General features: G+C 42.4%; 1 protein-coding gene across 1 annotated transcript in view; it reads left to right on the top strand.

Annotated features, from left to right (window-relative positions):
- Window positions 1-15726, top strand: part of BROX (BRO1 domain and CAAX motif containing) — a 59575-nt gene that overhangs the window by 16656 nt on the left and 27193 nt on the right. Inside the window, 5 exon segments of the mRNA XM_030195985.1 lie at window positions 2202-2297; window positions 2401-2473; window positions 8327-8432; window positions 9048-9137; window positions 15313-15398. Coding sequence (XP_030051845.1) covers window positions 2202-2297; window positions 2401-2473; window positions 8327-8432; window positions 9048-9137; window positions 15313-15398 — 451 coding nt within the window.

Raw genomic sequence — 15726 nt, 5'->3', positions numbered from 1 at the left:
ATGCATTTCAAATTCTTGCTAACCTCCTTCCAGTCTTCTCTTTCACTTGCTAGCAGGACTACTACATCCAGTTGACAAATTCTCTTGACTCAAATCCACGATGTCTCTTTGTCACATTGAACTCTCTCCTCAACGTGCCTTCACCTCCAACTCCTCTTTCTCCCCAGATTCTGACTGAGTACTTTCATGATAAGGTTCAAAAGATTAACTTGAATTCTAAACCAAGTCACCTCCACCTCTCCTTCCTTAGTCAATTCTCTCAACCCTCATTCAACCCCTGCCTCCTTTTCTGAAATCACTGAAGAGGAAACTGCACATTTTCTTTCCTCCTCAAAACTAACTACCTGTTCCTCTGATCCATCTACATAGCACTATTTCTCCTTCTGTCATCCCTTTTCTCTGTCATATCCTCAATCTTTCACTTTCCACTGCGACTGTTCCTGATATCTTCAAACATACCGTATTCACACCACTTCTCAAAACATTGGACCCTACTTGTCCTTCCAACTATTGCCCCATCTCCTTCCTCCCTTTCCTATACAAGATACTTGAATGTATTGTTCACCACTGTTATCTTGACTTTCTTTCTTTCATCTCTATTCTTTCTTTCATCTCAATCTATTCTTGATCCACTTCAATCTGGCTTTTGCCCTCTTAATTCAACTGAAACAGTGCTTGCTAAGTCTCCAATGACCTGTTCCTGGCCAGATACAAAGGTCTCTATTCCATCCTCATCCTTCTCGATCTGTCTGCTTCCTTTGACACTGTTGATCACTGCCTACTCCTTAATACGCTGTCTTCACTTGGATTTCAAGGCTCTGTTCTTTCCTGATTTTCTTCTTATCTTTCCCATCATACTTTAGTGTATACTCTGGTGGAGCCTCCTCCACTTCTATCCCACTATCAGTGAACCTCAGGGATCTGTCCTGGGACCTCTTCTTTTCTCCATCTATACTTCCTCCCCTGGCACTCTGATCTCATCCCATGGTTTTCAGCATCACCCTTTATGCTAATGACTCCCAGATCTACCTCTCACACCAGAAATTTCAGCAGGAATCCAGGCCAAAGTATCAGCCTGCTTGTCTGACATTGCTGCCTGGATGTCTCACTGCCATGTGAAACTAAACATGACCAAGACTGAGCTCTTTATATTACCTGCACCATATTCAGCAGACTGCGAAAACCTGTCGTTTCTTTCTCTGTAATATCACCAAAATTCATCCCTTTCCATTCTGAGCACACTACCAGAACCCTTATCCATACTCTTATCATCTCTCATTTAGACTATTGCAACTTGCTTCTCACAGGTCCTCCCACTAAGCCATCTCTCTCCCCTTCAATCTGTTCAAAATTCTGCTACATTTCTGACATGATTTGGTCCTGGGGAACTGGGTTCGATTCCCACTGCAGGCACAGGCAGCTTCTTATGACTCTGGGCAAGTCACTTAACCCTCCATTGCCCAGGTACAAATAAGTACCTGTATATAATATGTAAGCCGCATTGAGCCTGCCATGAGTGGGAAAGCGCGGGGTACAAATGTAATTTAAAAAAAAAAAAACTTATGTTCCGCCAGTGTCGCTGTGCTCATATTAGCCCTTTCCTCAAGTCACTTCATTGGCTCCCTATCTGTTTCTTCATACAGTTCAAACTTACAAGTGCATTCACTCTGTAGCTCCTCAGTACCTCTCCACTCTTACCTCTCCTTACATAAAACTCTCTTATCTGCACCCTCCTCCACTGCTAACTTCGACTCCGTTACTTTTATCTTGCTGCACCATATACCTGGAATAGACTTCCTGAGCCGATACATCAAGTTCCATTTCTGGCCATCTTCAGTCTAGGCTAAACGCCCACCTTTTTGATGCTGCTTTTAACACCTAGCCCTTACTCACTTGCAGTACCCATATTTTATCATCCCCACTTTAGTAAATACCTTTTACCTTTATATGTCCTGTTTGTTCTAATTAGATTGTAAGCTCTGTTCAGCGGGGGACTGTCTCTTCATGTTCAAGTGTACAGTGCTGTGTACGTCTAGTAGCGCTATAGAAATAAGTAGTAGTAGTAAAAAGAAAATGTCAGCCTAACCAGCATGAATTTGTCTTGAACAGTACATTAAAATGATTTGCTGAACTACTCAGTTGGGAACTTGATGCCTTCTAGTTCTTATCAAGAGATTAACAAAAACTGTTTTTATTTTTAGTTCCCAACAAGATGCTGTTTTTGAAATTGTTTCCATGGGGTTTAATGTGGCTCTTTGGTATACAAAATTTGCTTCAAGATTGGCCGGAAAGGAAGAGTAAGTGTACCATGAAACCTTTTATTTATTTATTTATTTATTTATTTATTTATTTATATTTTTTTGTGTGAGAATGTATTACCTAAGCTCTTTAACCTTTCAGCATAACAGAAGATGAAGCAAAAGATGTTCACAGAAGCCTGAAAGTTGCAGCTGGGATTTTTAAACATTTAAAGGTAAAAAAAAAAAAAAATCTTCCTGGATTAATTTGTTTTTTCTCTTTTCCTCAATGAATAGTGAACTTTTAACATAAACATATTTTTTTCTGTTGTGAAAGAAACAAAAAAAAATATCATTGGCATATTGTACATCAAGCCTGAGTTATATGCAAAGTAATTTAAAAAATGCTGATGACTGAATTGGGTGGAGCAGCAGAGAAGTAAACAGGATAAGAGACAAGTACCCATTAGAATGTAATGGATCCAGTTTTATACTCCAGAGTACAATAGCGTTCATTTCACTAGTTTGATTTCTTAGGTCTACATCAATGAACTTCCAGCAGTTTTAGACACTACTAAACTGAGTATGTCAAAGAGTAAAGGTTTTTTTCTTCTTTTTGGAAAATTCAAGATTCTCATTGGAAGTGTAATATCTGTGTATATAATACGCTAATCAAACCCTGTCTCCTTGGATGCAGGGGATATGGTCAAAAGAAGCATGCACTATTTGGAGGATATCAAAATACACTCCTACCTCTATGTCTATGAAGCTGAATTTGAACATGGTGCAATAGATGAATGTAGTTTCCAAGATAAAAGACTGCACTAGATATACAGTGACACAAATGTAGGGAAATAATACACGTTGATGGCTGATGTAAAACATGAAACAAACCAATGTGCACTACTAAAAAAAACTTTAAAAAAAACAGCTAATCATAATTAACAAATAAACATGCATTGCTACAAAAGACAGATCATGAATAAATATATAATAGAAACTGTCTAAAATCTGTATTGAAAGCTGGTTAAAATAGCTAGGGGAGGATGAGGGAGAGGTGCTGGATCCATGGCAGGAGGGCAAGGGAAGAACAACTTGCTGCAGCCTGTACAAAAAGAGTGGAGGAGTGGCCTAGTGGTTAGGGTGGTGGACTTTGGTCCTGAGGAACTGAGTTCGATTCCCACTTCAGGCACAGGCAGCTCCTTGTGACTCTGGGCAAGTCACTTAACCCTCCATTGCCCCAGGTACAAATAAGTACCTGTATACAACATGTAAGCCACATTGAGCCTGCCATGAGTGGGAAAGCGCGGGGTACAAATGTAATTTTAAAAAAAACTGCTTTGTGCTGGACCCACAAGACTCCTCCAGGGTACCCGTAAGACACTGGTTGAGAACCACTGCTCTAGTCTAAAGCATGTCAGTGACCAGTGTGATGCATGTGCATGCTGGAGGGCATCTGAGTGTTCCCACTGGGCCCTCAGCTATTCCTCTGACTGGGCAGCACCCCAACAAGATGCCTTCCTCTTTGCCCCTTAGTCATCCCTCTAACATGTGCTCACTAACTCTTGCAACTGTATTGTTACTACACAGTAGGAGGAACAGCAGGCTGAAAATCGGGACACCAGGATTCAAATCCCACCATGCTCCTTCTAACCTTGGGCAAGTCATTTCCATTGCCTCCGGTACAAATTTAGAATATAAGCCCTCTAGTAGCATGGAAATGCATGCTGTATCTGAATGTAACTCAGCCTGAGCTACTACTGAGAAGGTATGCACAGGAAACCTGCTGCAGTTAAACACAAGGGGAAATCTTCACCTATTGATAGCTAGTGTATACATAGCACACTTTGGTAGGACAATGATGCCAACATCCCTGTCCCAACCTGCCCCTAGAACTCTTCCTTTACTCCACCCTGTTTTTCAAGCTCCAACATCATCTTTCAGTTGACCAGTTCTCTGCCTACCTATGGTCCTCTGTACTCTGTTTCCCTTCAGCCTACTATGAACCCTAAATGTATTGGGGATTATTGGATAACAGAGTGCTTATGTGAATTGTTCAAGAAAGGTGCCTGTTTATATGTATTCTATAAAGACAGTTTAAGCTTTACAAAATAAGGCCTCAGAAATATCGTTGATAGCACACATTCCCTTCCCCCTCCCCCAACTGACACCTGCTTTGATGATTGAAGATGTAAATATGCGCATATACTCTATACCTCTATATGTGTATTTTATAAAATATGTGAGTAAATAACATCTTCAGCTCCACCCAAACTTTGCACCCAGAATCACCCATACACGCTCGTATAAAAGTAGGCAGAATCTTACAGTGCAACTACATTTACACATGTTCAGTTTTATAAGTCATTTTTCATGTGTAAACCTGCTTTACAAGCAGTAAATGCTGTATGAAAGGATCTTCATGGGGGAGTAACTTTATAAAGCTTTTTCCATGTGTAAAAAAAAGGACTTTTATAAAACTGGCTGACTGCATATGTATGTGAAAGTGCTGCGCACAGAAAATGATCACTTATTTTTATGCAGTCTGCATGCAGGCATTTCTGAGGATGAAGTATGGGTAAAGCAGAGGTAGAATTGGGATGTATGTCTACTTTATAAAGAACGCATTTACACTAAATTTTGCAATCGGTGTAAATGTGTGTTTTGGCATTTGCAAGCTGTTGGGGCTGATTCTGGGTGCCTGTTTTGTAAAGGTACATAGGCCCAAAAATATGAGGCCAATATCCAGCAAGGTGGGCAACATATACATTGAAAAGTCTCTAATGTAGGGGTTTCAAATTATACATATATACAGCAGTTCATCCCCCTCATTCTGTACTCTTGCACACACTTTTTTTATGCACATAACACGTAAACTTGCATGGTGTTAGTTACACATGTACCTTAACTGATAAATTAGTTTACTACCATTAATCAGCTATAATTAGTTAATTGGCACTAATGTGCAGTTACACGCATAACTTCACTTACTCGTAATTCTATAAGTTTAGTGCATAATTGCTAGGGGGGTGTGGATGTGGGAGGGGCATAGGCAGGTCAGAAGCATGCCCAGCACTTATATTCTAAGGTGTTTAAAATACTGCCAGTTATAGACAAGCATTTACACCAGCCTTTGATATGGCATAGGTAGTCGCACCTAAACTTATGCGCATAAATGCAGACTTAAGCTACTAACTATTCTATAATGGCAATTATGCATGTAATTGCTATTTTCATAGAATTTATGGTTAATGCAAATATTTTAGGTGAGCTGTACAGAAATCTCTATAAACCTGGAGGATGTAATGGTGCAAGTTGACAAATTGAAGAGTAGCAAATCTGGACCAGTTGGTATTCATCCCAGAGTACTGATAGAATTGAAAAATGAACCTGCGGAACTATTGTTAGTAATATGTAATTTATCTTTAAAATCGAAGATTGGAGGGTGGCTGATGTAAAGGCCAATTTTTAAAAAAATGTTCCAGGGGAGATCCGGGAAATTATAGACCGGTGAGCCCGACAGTACTGGGCAAAAGCTCGAGACTGTTATAAAGAACAAACTTACAGAGCATATTCAAAAGCATGGATTAATGAGACAAAGCCAACATGGATTTAGTGAAGGGAAATCTTGCCTCACCAATCTATTACATTTCTTTGAAGAGGTGAACAAACATGTGGATTAAGGTGAACCGGTCAATATTGTGTATCTGGATTTTCAAAAGGCGTTTGACAAAGTACCTCATTAAAGACTCCAGAGGAAATTGGAGAGTCATGGGATAGGAGGTAGTGTCCTATTGTGGATTAAAAACTGGTTAAAAGATAGAAAAAGAGAGTAGGGTTAAATGGTCAGTATTCTCAATGGAGAAGGGTAGATAGTGGGGTTCCCCAGGGGTCTGCTGGGTCCGCTGCTTTTTAACATATGTATAAATGATCTAGAGATGGGAGTCACTAGTGAGGTACTTAAATTTGTTATTCAAGTTGTTAAATCGCAAGAGGATTGTGAAAAATTTCAAGAGGACCTTACAAGACTGAGAGACTGGGCATCTAAATGGCAGATGACATTTAATGTGAGCATGTACAAAGTGATGCATGTGGGAAAGAAGAGCCTGCATTATAGTTATGTATTGCAAGGTTCCACATTAGAAGCCACCGACCAGGAAAGGGATCTAGGCATCATCGTTGATGATACATTGAAACCCTCTGCTCAGTGTGTGGAGGCGGCTAGGAAAGCAAATAGAATGTTAGGTATTATTAGGAAAGGAATGGGAAAACAAAAATGAGGATGTTATAGTGCCTTTGTATTGTTCCATGGTGTGACCGCAACTTGAATATTGTTTTCAATTCTGGTCACCACATATTAAATAAGGACATAGTGGAATTAGAAAAAGTACAGAGAAGGGCGACGTAAATGATAAAGGGAATGGGATAACTTCCCTATGGGGAAAGACTAAAGCTGCTAGGGCTCTTCAGCTTGGAGAAAAGACGGCTGAGGGGAGATATGATAGAGGTCTATAAAATAATGAGTGGAGTGGAAAGGGTAGACATGAATAACTTGTTTACTCTTTCCAAAAATACTAGGACTAGGGGGCATTCAATGAAGCTACAATGTAGTAAATTTAAAATGAATTGGAGAAAATGTTTCTTCCCTCAACATGTAATTAAACTCTGGACTTTGTTGCCAGAGAATGTAGTAAATGCAGTTAGCGGGGTTTAAAAAAATGTTTGGATGGCTTCCTAAAGGAAAAGTCCATAGAGCATTATTAAAATGGATTTGGGGAAACTCCACTGTTTATTTCTAGGATAAGCAGCATAAAATATATTGTACTTTTTTGGGATTTTGCCAAGTACTTGTGACCTGGATTGGCCACTGTTGAAAACAGGATGCTGGGCTTGATGGACCTTCTGTCTGTCCCAGTATGGCAATACTTATGTACTTATTGCCTAGGCCACATTGCTGAATGAATGGAATAGTTAAAGACATTCCAACTTTTATTCCTTTTTTTGTGTGTGTGGCATAGCTGTGATCTGTATGTTGAGTGGCTTGATGTTGCTGTTTGCAGTATAGATTATATGTCCATGTGGCACCACCCAGCCCCTTAACACAGATGAAATGTCCTTCACAGAAATACCAGAAAAAAACAAAACAGTGAAGGCGGCAATGGACAAACCAGTTCTTTATTCTAAAACTCCACTTGACTCGACACAGGCCCTTTTCCCTTTCTCCCTTTTTCCCGCTTTCCTTTTCCTTCTCTTTTTTTTCTTTTATTTCCTTTTTTCCTCCCTTTTTTCTTTCCTCTTCCACCTCTGTTTTTCCCTTCTTCTTTACCTCCCCCTCTTCCCTGCCTTTTTTCTTCTTCCTCCTCTACGTTTTCCTGTTCCATTTTTCCGTTCTTCCCCTTTCCCTATCCTCTTTCCTTTTCTTCCCCTTTTCCTTCTTTTGTTTTCTTTTTTCCTCCCTTTTCTTTCCTCTCCTTCCCCTCCCCTCCCCCTCCTTTTTAACTCTTTTCCCTGCCCCTCTTTTCCATGCTTAGCGAGTTGTGTGTAAATCTTAATGCCAATTAGTGCTGATAATTGCTTGTTAACATCCAACTGACAGAGCCGATTAACTAGTTAACCAATTAAGTTATGCGCATTGTTATAGAATACTAACAGAAATTAAGGAGCAATATATATATAGAATCCAGCCGTTTATGCTTACATTTGGTCATTTATCTATTGTTATGCCGTTAATACAATGTAATTGGTTTCTCAAGCTATACCTGTCATATACCACCTTAGGTGAAGCCCTTTATAAAGGTGCCTAATAAATCCCAATAAATGTTTTGTTGTTGTTTTTTTTAATATGGTTCTCATAAACTGCCTACCTTCAGTAATAGAAGTTGAGCATATGAAAGTGGTAGTATTGCTGATATCAATATCTATGTGTAATTGATTCCAGTATTAATTTATAGTAATTTTTTTAAACAAAAAAAATTGTTTAGTTCTGCAGTATTCCTCCTTGAACCCCCCCCCCCCCCCAGATGTTTTTAGACTAAATTTAATCGCATTTGGGTCTACTATTTTATGTGTGTGTGATTTTTACATTCCAGGAAAGTCATATTCCAAAACTCATTACACCTTCCGAAAAAGGAAGAGATTTGGAAGCTCGGGTTATAGATGCTTATATTATCGAGTGCCAAGCTGAAGCCCAAGAAGGTATAGTAATGCTAAATGCAAACATTTTTAGGTAAATTACATATTTTTTTACAATTTAGATTTCAACTAAAGTATATTCTGTCAGGTCATTCTTCAAGAGGAAATATTCAGATAACTCTGGCAGTTATACAGATATTTTCCCTCAGCCACAGCTTTACAGGGATATTCAAGAGCACTATCCAGGTAGTGCTGTGGAATATCCTGGCCAGAGCTATCTGGATAGTGTCAGGATGGTGCATGGGTAATTCTGGCAATTGAACTTCCACCTCATTAACATTCATCAATAAAGGAGGTCAAGGATCCAAAAAATTGTGAGATTATCCGTATTGATGTTGGTATGTTAATTATGTCTTGGGTCATTTGTATAGGTTTTTTCTAGGTTGGTAGAGTTCATGTTCACTGGATTCAGCCTTATGGCATCAGTTCTGCACTGTGGTGTATCACCATATTCATTAACCCAATAGTGCCCAATGTTCCCATATGGGGACAAATTAATTTGCTCCTATATGGCTTATTATGGGAACATTGGGCACTAATGGGTTAATGGCCTATATGTTCAATGCCATATATGTTCAGTGGCAGGCATTTAAAACATTCTTTTAATTATATTTGTAGTGACAATTGCCCGAGCGATTGAACTGAAGCATAATCCTGGTCTAATAGCAGCTCTGGCCAATGAAACAGCCAATTACTATCAAAAAGTTGGTAAGTTTATTGATTTTTCTTTTCACTAAAGCATAGGAACACAACGGTTCCAATTTAAGTAACTCGCTGATCTGTGAAAGGCAAGTGTATGTTAATCTTTCAGAGCAAATATTTCATGGGAAAATGGTTCTTGTTTTGTAGTTCTTTTCCTTTTCTGAAATGTATTTTAGCATTGTAAACCGCCAAATACTGCTAGTCACTCCTGGTAGTATAGCAAATCTTAATAAACTATAACTATAACCCTGAATTCTTGTTTTTATTTCCCAGGAAGTTCAGCATAAAAGTTAAATTTTATAAGCTGATTTTTAACAGTTGTATTTTCGGGCCTGCATCTGTTCATCTTTAGCCTCAAGTCAGATTTCAACAGTAATGCAAGAAAGAGGCCTTTTAATATCTGAGTGGACACACAAAGAATGTCAGGTGATAGAAAGAGTGCTTTATTTCTGTTCATTACAAAAGCAATGGCAAAGCATCAAGACACTAGGAGCATGCCTAGGGTTACCATATATCTGGTTTTACCTGGACATGTCCTCTTTTTGGGGCATCCGGGTGGATTTTACCATCCTGCCATTTTGTCCAGGTTTGCGGGCAGGCCAACTTGTGGGCAGGTGGGGCCCGTAGGGTGCCCTGTCCTCCCCATCCATTCCCCTCCTGTACCTTATTGTCATGTCCTGGTGGTCTAATGGCCTCTTCATGGTAGGAAAGAGCCCCCTCATTCCTGTCTGGCGCTGCTGCAGATGATCATCTCTCACTCCTAGCGCCATAGCTCTCCAGTCCCCCCCCCCCCCACCCCAATCTTTCTTGTGCAGAAACTGTAGTAGGATCAGGGCCAGTCCTAGGGTCTCTGGTGCCCCCTGCAGACTATCAGTTGGCGCCCCCCCCCCCCCCCCCCCCCCCCCCGTCTAGCATCTCCTTTCTCTCTTCTCCCACCCTGCCCCCCTTTTCAGCCCAGTGCCTTAAAAGGTGAAGAACAAGTTGAAGAACTGCAGGCAGAGGGAGCACAAGATGCAAAGGAAATAGGAACTGAAAGAGATGGAGTGCATCTTTGTGGGATTGCTGAACAAACAGAGGGTTTACAACCACTTAGCTTTTTGTGCTTTCATGTTCACGAAATTAGCAGATAGGGTAGGGACTGCCTAGGCTGGCCATGCCGCCCACATGCACAGGAAGAGCAACTTGCGAGCAGACTCAGCGGAGGGAAACCATTTGCGCTGCAGCCTTCTGCCTGCTCCACCTTGGCGCTGAACACTGAGTCTGTCCGGTTCAGTCAGTGGTGTGCTGGTAAATGTTTAACAACAGGCTCTCTCCCCGATCCGCCCCTGCGCCCCCCCCCAAAAAAAAAAAAAATTGCAGAGCTGGCTATATTCGGGGAGAGAGGCAGGGGGGGCAATGCATTACTCTCTCCAGATAAAAAAAAAATTAAATGCTCTTAGGTTCCAATCTAATTCATGTTTAATGTGGGATAAAATGCCATAAATAAGTAAATAAATATAAACTTTTAACATTGAGCACCTGATTCTCAAAGTGGACATATTCCAAACACTATAATGAAAATAAAATGATTTTTTTCCACCTTTGTTGTCTGGTGACTTTGTTTTTCTGATCATGCAGGCCCAGTACCTGATTCTGCTGCTATCTGTCCTCTTAACTCTGTTTCCAGGGCTTCCTTTCAATTTATTTCTTTACTTTCCTCCTTTCTTCTTCATTTCTTGCCTTACATCTGTAAGTAAAAGCTGACTGTCCAGTGGATCCAGCTTCTGCTTATTTTCTCCATCCATGTTCAGGTTTTCTCCCTTTTCCCTCATCTCATCTCCTTCCTCTCTCTTCCCTCCCCTCCATCCATGTCGAGCATTTCTTCTGACTCCCTTCCCCGCCATCCATGTGCATCTCCTTCCTGTCTTCCCTTCCCTCCCCTCCATCCATGTCCAACAATTCTCCTCTCTCCCTGCCCTCCCCTCCATCCATGTCCAGCAACCCTCCTCTCTCCCCTGCCCTCCATCCACCCATGTCCAGCAACCCTCCTCTCTCCCCTGCCCTTCATCCACCCATGTCCAGCAACCCTCCTCTCTCCCCTGCCCTCCAGCAACCCTCCTCTCCCCAGACCTCCCCTCCATCCATGTCCAGCAACCCTCCCCTTTATCCACCCATGTCCAGCAGCCCTTCTCTCCCCTGCCCCCTCTATCCATCCATACCCAGCAATTCTCTTCTCTCCCCTGCCCCCTCTATCCGTCCATACCCAACGATTCTCTTCTCCCCCTCCCCTGCCCCCTCCATCCGTCCATAACCAGCGATTCTCCTCTGTCCCCTGCCCTCCCCTCCCGCTCCCGCTCCCATCCATGTCCAGCGATTCTCCTTCGCCCCATCCCCCTCCCATTTATGGCCACCTGCCCGCCCTCTTCTCCGACTCCCCCCAACATCCCCCTTCTTCTTCCTGCCACCCTGCATGGTTTGTCTTTTTTAATTTACCTCCGTCCCAGCGGCCGCGTCATTTCAAAACCCTGCCCGTCTCTAGCCTTCCCTCCCTTCGTGAGTTTGTTCTCTCATAGTCCTGCCCTCGAGGAAAGAGGGAGTGATGTCAGAAGGCAGGACTCTGAGGGAATGAACTCACGAAGGGAGGGAAGGCTAGAGACGGGCAAGGCTTTGAAATGATGTGGCCACTGGGACAGAGGTAAATAAAAGATTTAAATCCCCAAGGGTGGCGCCCCCCCTGCGGTGCTTGCCCTGCTTACCGGGTTTGACCGACCCTGAGTAAAATCTAGTTAATGGGAAGGCTTCTAGTGACAGGAAAGTGGAACTGAGCTGTGAAGGTGGGTGCTGGCTGAACTTTGCAAGGACCTTCAAGATGACAAGTGAGTGTCATGAGGGTAAGATATTGAGAAGGGGTAGGAATGTAAGAGGAATGAGTGAAAGTATGAGGGGGCTGCTGCAGGCTGAGAAAAAGCTGGCAACAAATGCAATAATTTTAGGTGGTAATGGGCAGAACTGGTTAGGGGGGCGCATTGACTGAGCACAGGAGCAGCGGAAGCAACGAGTGTTTATGTATCTGAAAAGTGATGGAGTGCACGCATGCTCGTGTGTGTGTATCCTGAATAGCACACACCTGTCTGAAGAGTGAAAGTGTATACGTGTGTGCATGTTTGTCTCCTAGAGGAGACAAGCTTCCCTTTTCACATTTTGCTGTAGCGGAAAAGTCACCTGTGCACATAAGTGAAGAGAAATTTTCAGCCTGGGGAATTTGCCAACTAACTATGGGGCCCTTTTACTAAAGCTTAGCATGCGCTAAATGCTGTGGATCCTATTTTATACCTATGGGTCATGTGGCATTTAGTGCGAGCTAAGCTTCAGTAAAAGGCCCCTAATGGACATTAGCATGTGTTATCTGGGCAGATTTCTTTGAAAAACTAGCTTTATACTGCCTCCATTCTGTCTATATCCTTTCATAAGCACCAAAGAAAGCTAAAAATCATTTCTTGTGCTTCTTCCATTTGTAAAGTGTTTTCCACATGTAAAATTTTGTAAATCTATATCTCGCACATCACCCATAATTTTCACTCACTGGGGCAGTCCTCCCTTGGGATTTCTAGTTTCTGCCAAAAGCAGTGGGCAGTGAAAATGACTTGGTTAGCTTTTCTGGTTTTTGCCCACTACTTCTAAGCTGCCAAGTTACTCGGCTTCAGGAGGGAGACTAGGGCTCAATATAGTATTAATTCTGCCTTGCTAGACATTCTATTAATGATTACTGCTGATGGTGGGTCTTTCTAAGAAGCACAACCCATTGTATATACCAAATTCTCCGAGGAAAAGCAGGCTGCTTGTTCTCACATGTGGGTCAACGTACGTGTTGACCCGGGAATCGGCATTTTGCAAGCAAAATATTTAAAAAGTCTTGCTAGAATCTTCTGGCGCGTGTGCGCAGACCGATTTCCCACCCGTCGCGTGAACACGTTCCTCAGTTATTTTTTCTCCGCGTTGAGGTGCGGTAGAGTTTTTTTCTCTGCTCCTCTCAGGCCCAGGAAAGAGTCTCATTCGTTTTGTGGCTTTTGCCTTATTTCTTTTCTTTTTTTAATAGACATTTACAGTTTTAAAAAAACTTCCCGTAGTTTTCTTTATTTTTGCCCTTTTAAAGTTTCCTTTGTTTTTCGACGCGACCAGCTTAGGCGGTCGGGTTGTTCCCTTCTTTTCGTGCCCTTTTTTCTTTTAACAGGCACGATCGCGTCTTTTGATTTCGCTGAAGCCATTTTTCCTTCCATGTCATCGAAGACACCCAGTGGCTTCAAACATTGTACTCGGTGCAACCAGACCATCTTGGGTACCGGTGTATCCAGTGCCCTGGGCCCGACCATAGCCCAGCCGCTTGTAGTCTGTGTCTTCGCATAAAGAAACGGACTCAAGCATCTCAAGAAGCCCAACGAGAAATGCTTTTTGGGGCTTGGTCCGGTCCTTCGACATCAGTATCGAGGTCGGCGGCATCGACGTCAGGAGCGAAGGTAATGGCTGCGGAACGACCAACTCGTGCTGGGAGCAGTGAGGTACCAAGGAGTCTCGATGGGCGTCGAGCGAAGGTGAAGAAGCACCGCCCTTGTTCTCCTTCGATACACGGTGCCAGGAGCTCCGGGGCATCGAGGGGATCGCTCTCCCTCTATTCAGGAGGTGCCGATGCATTGGTCTAGCAGCCCAGTACCTGCTCCCGAGCCTCGACAGATTCTGCCACCGGCACCTTTACCTACCCCGCAGCCTTGTCCGACGGCAGCTCTCGACGAGCGCATCAGGGCCCTGCTTCCAGAGCTTCTGGAAGGGTTGCTGCGTCAGTCTGCTTCAGTGTCAGAGGTGCTTGCGCCTTCCGTACCGTCTGCTGCAGCGATATCTGGCCCTTCGCCTGCCACCCAGGTTGACTCCCCTTCGACATCAGTGGAGGAAGCTTAACCGGAGTCCAGGCAGGTGTTGACTTCTCGGCACCGCCATCGAGGACGTCATTCCTCGGCGTCAAGGCAGGCTCAGGTTCGGACTGCTCTGAGAGATGTCTTGTCTGATACTAAAGATGAGCGTTAGTTGTTTATGGTTTCAGGTCAATCTATGTTATGTCCTCGCCGTTGCGAGGCCCAATTGACCAATGTTCAGTGTTTTGAGTGAGCCTGGTTGCTAGGTATACCCCACACGTGAGAACAAGCAGCCTGCTTGTCCTCGGAGAAAGCGAAGATACTTAGCTGTAGCAGGTATTCTCCGAGGACAGCAGGCTGATTGTTCTCACAAACCCTCCCACCTCCCCTTTGGAGTTGTTATTGTTTCTTTTTATGCTTGTGATTTAACTGAGGAACGCATTCATGCGATGGGCGGGAAATCAGTCCGCGCATGCGCGGTGTGCGCTGCAAGCGCGCCAGAAGACTCTACCAAGACTTTTTTTTAATATTTTGCTTGCAAAATGCCGATTCCCGGGCCAACGTGGATGTCGACCCACGTGTGAGAACAATCAGCCTGCTGTCCTCGGAGAATACCTGCTACAGGTAAGTATCTTCGCTTTCCAAGCATAAAAGTTTTAAGCCTGGGGAGATAAACCTGTGGAAAGGCATTTATTTTTGATGGTCTTCAAAAATATCTAATGAAAGTACTAGAGACTCTAGTTGAGTGCAGGTGATTTATTGTTACATATTACTGTTTTAATTTTTTTTTTAATTGAAGACAAAATTTAAAGAATTTTACTGTACTTTGATAGCTTGTTCCTCTATGCGTTTTTTTTATTTTGTACACCACTGTGATATGCAAGTTAGTTTTAAACAGTGTAGGAAATTCTAATAAACTATCAAGACTGCTCACAGTAGCAGTGAAGATTATTATTCAAGATGAATAATAATTCCATCTGCTTCAGTCATTAAATTGGTTTTCAGCCAGGTGTGTTTTCATCTGTTAGGGCTATAAATCATCTTGAATCTTCTCACCACTCAGGCTGTAGTTTTAGCATCACAATGGTTGTCTGGTGGCATGGATCACTTAGTTCATTCTAGGTTGTGGTACAGGTGAGCCCTAGAGTTGTGTTTGTAGATGTTTTGATGAGGTCTCTGAATACTGCCGTATCCCAGTTTAGGAAGTTTTTGTTAAGGTTAATCTGGTTAAACTAATCATGGCTTATTGATTCCCAGAAAAAAAGATTACTATTTTTATGTTAATATTTTGAATTTAGACCATACCTTGTCCAGTTTGGAACCAGACTACATAGCCAAGTGGAGAAAATACACACAATTGAAGATGTGTTTCTACATGGCATATGTAAGTACTTTTGTAGTTTGTGACCCTGTCACTATTTTTTTTTTTTTTAAATCTTTATTTTTATTGATTATACTTTTCAACATAGGAGCCTTCTCTGTAGATGTTGAGCACCTCCAGTATTGAGCAAACTCTTTTATTGGCACCTGCGGGTTCCTCTATATATCAACAAGAAATGCTTAGGGCAGTACTTCTCAATCTTTATGTTGCTGAGACGCTATGATTGCAGCCAAATAAAATTGTGTGACCCCCTGATGAACCTATGGAGAGCTCACCTAGGTCATGACTGCAAAGGCAGGTTTTATGACCTATTTGGGGTTGCAAACCACAG

This window comes from Microcaecilia unicolor, chromosome 3 (genome assembly GCF_901765095.1).
Source record: "Microcaecilia unicolor chromosome 3, aMicUni1.1, whole genome shotgun sequence".
In the NCBI taxonomy this organism is placed as follows: domain Eukaryota; kingdom Metazoa; phylum Chordata; class Amphibia; order Gymnophiona; family Siphonopidae; genus Microcaecilia; species Microcaecilia unicolor.
The sequence above is the reverse complement of the archived record's forward strand: the minus strand, read 5'-3'. Positions and strand labels throughout refer to the sequence as shown.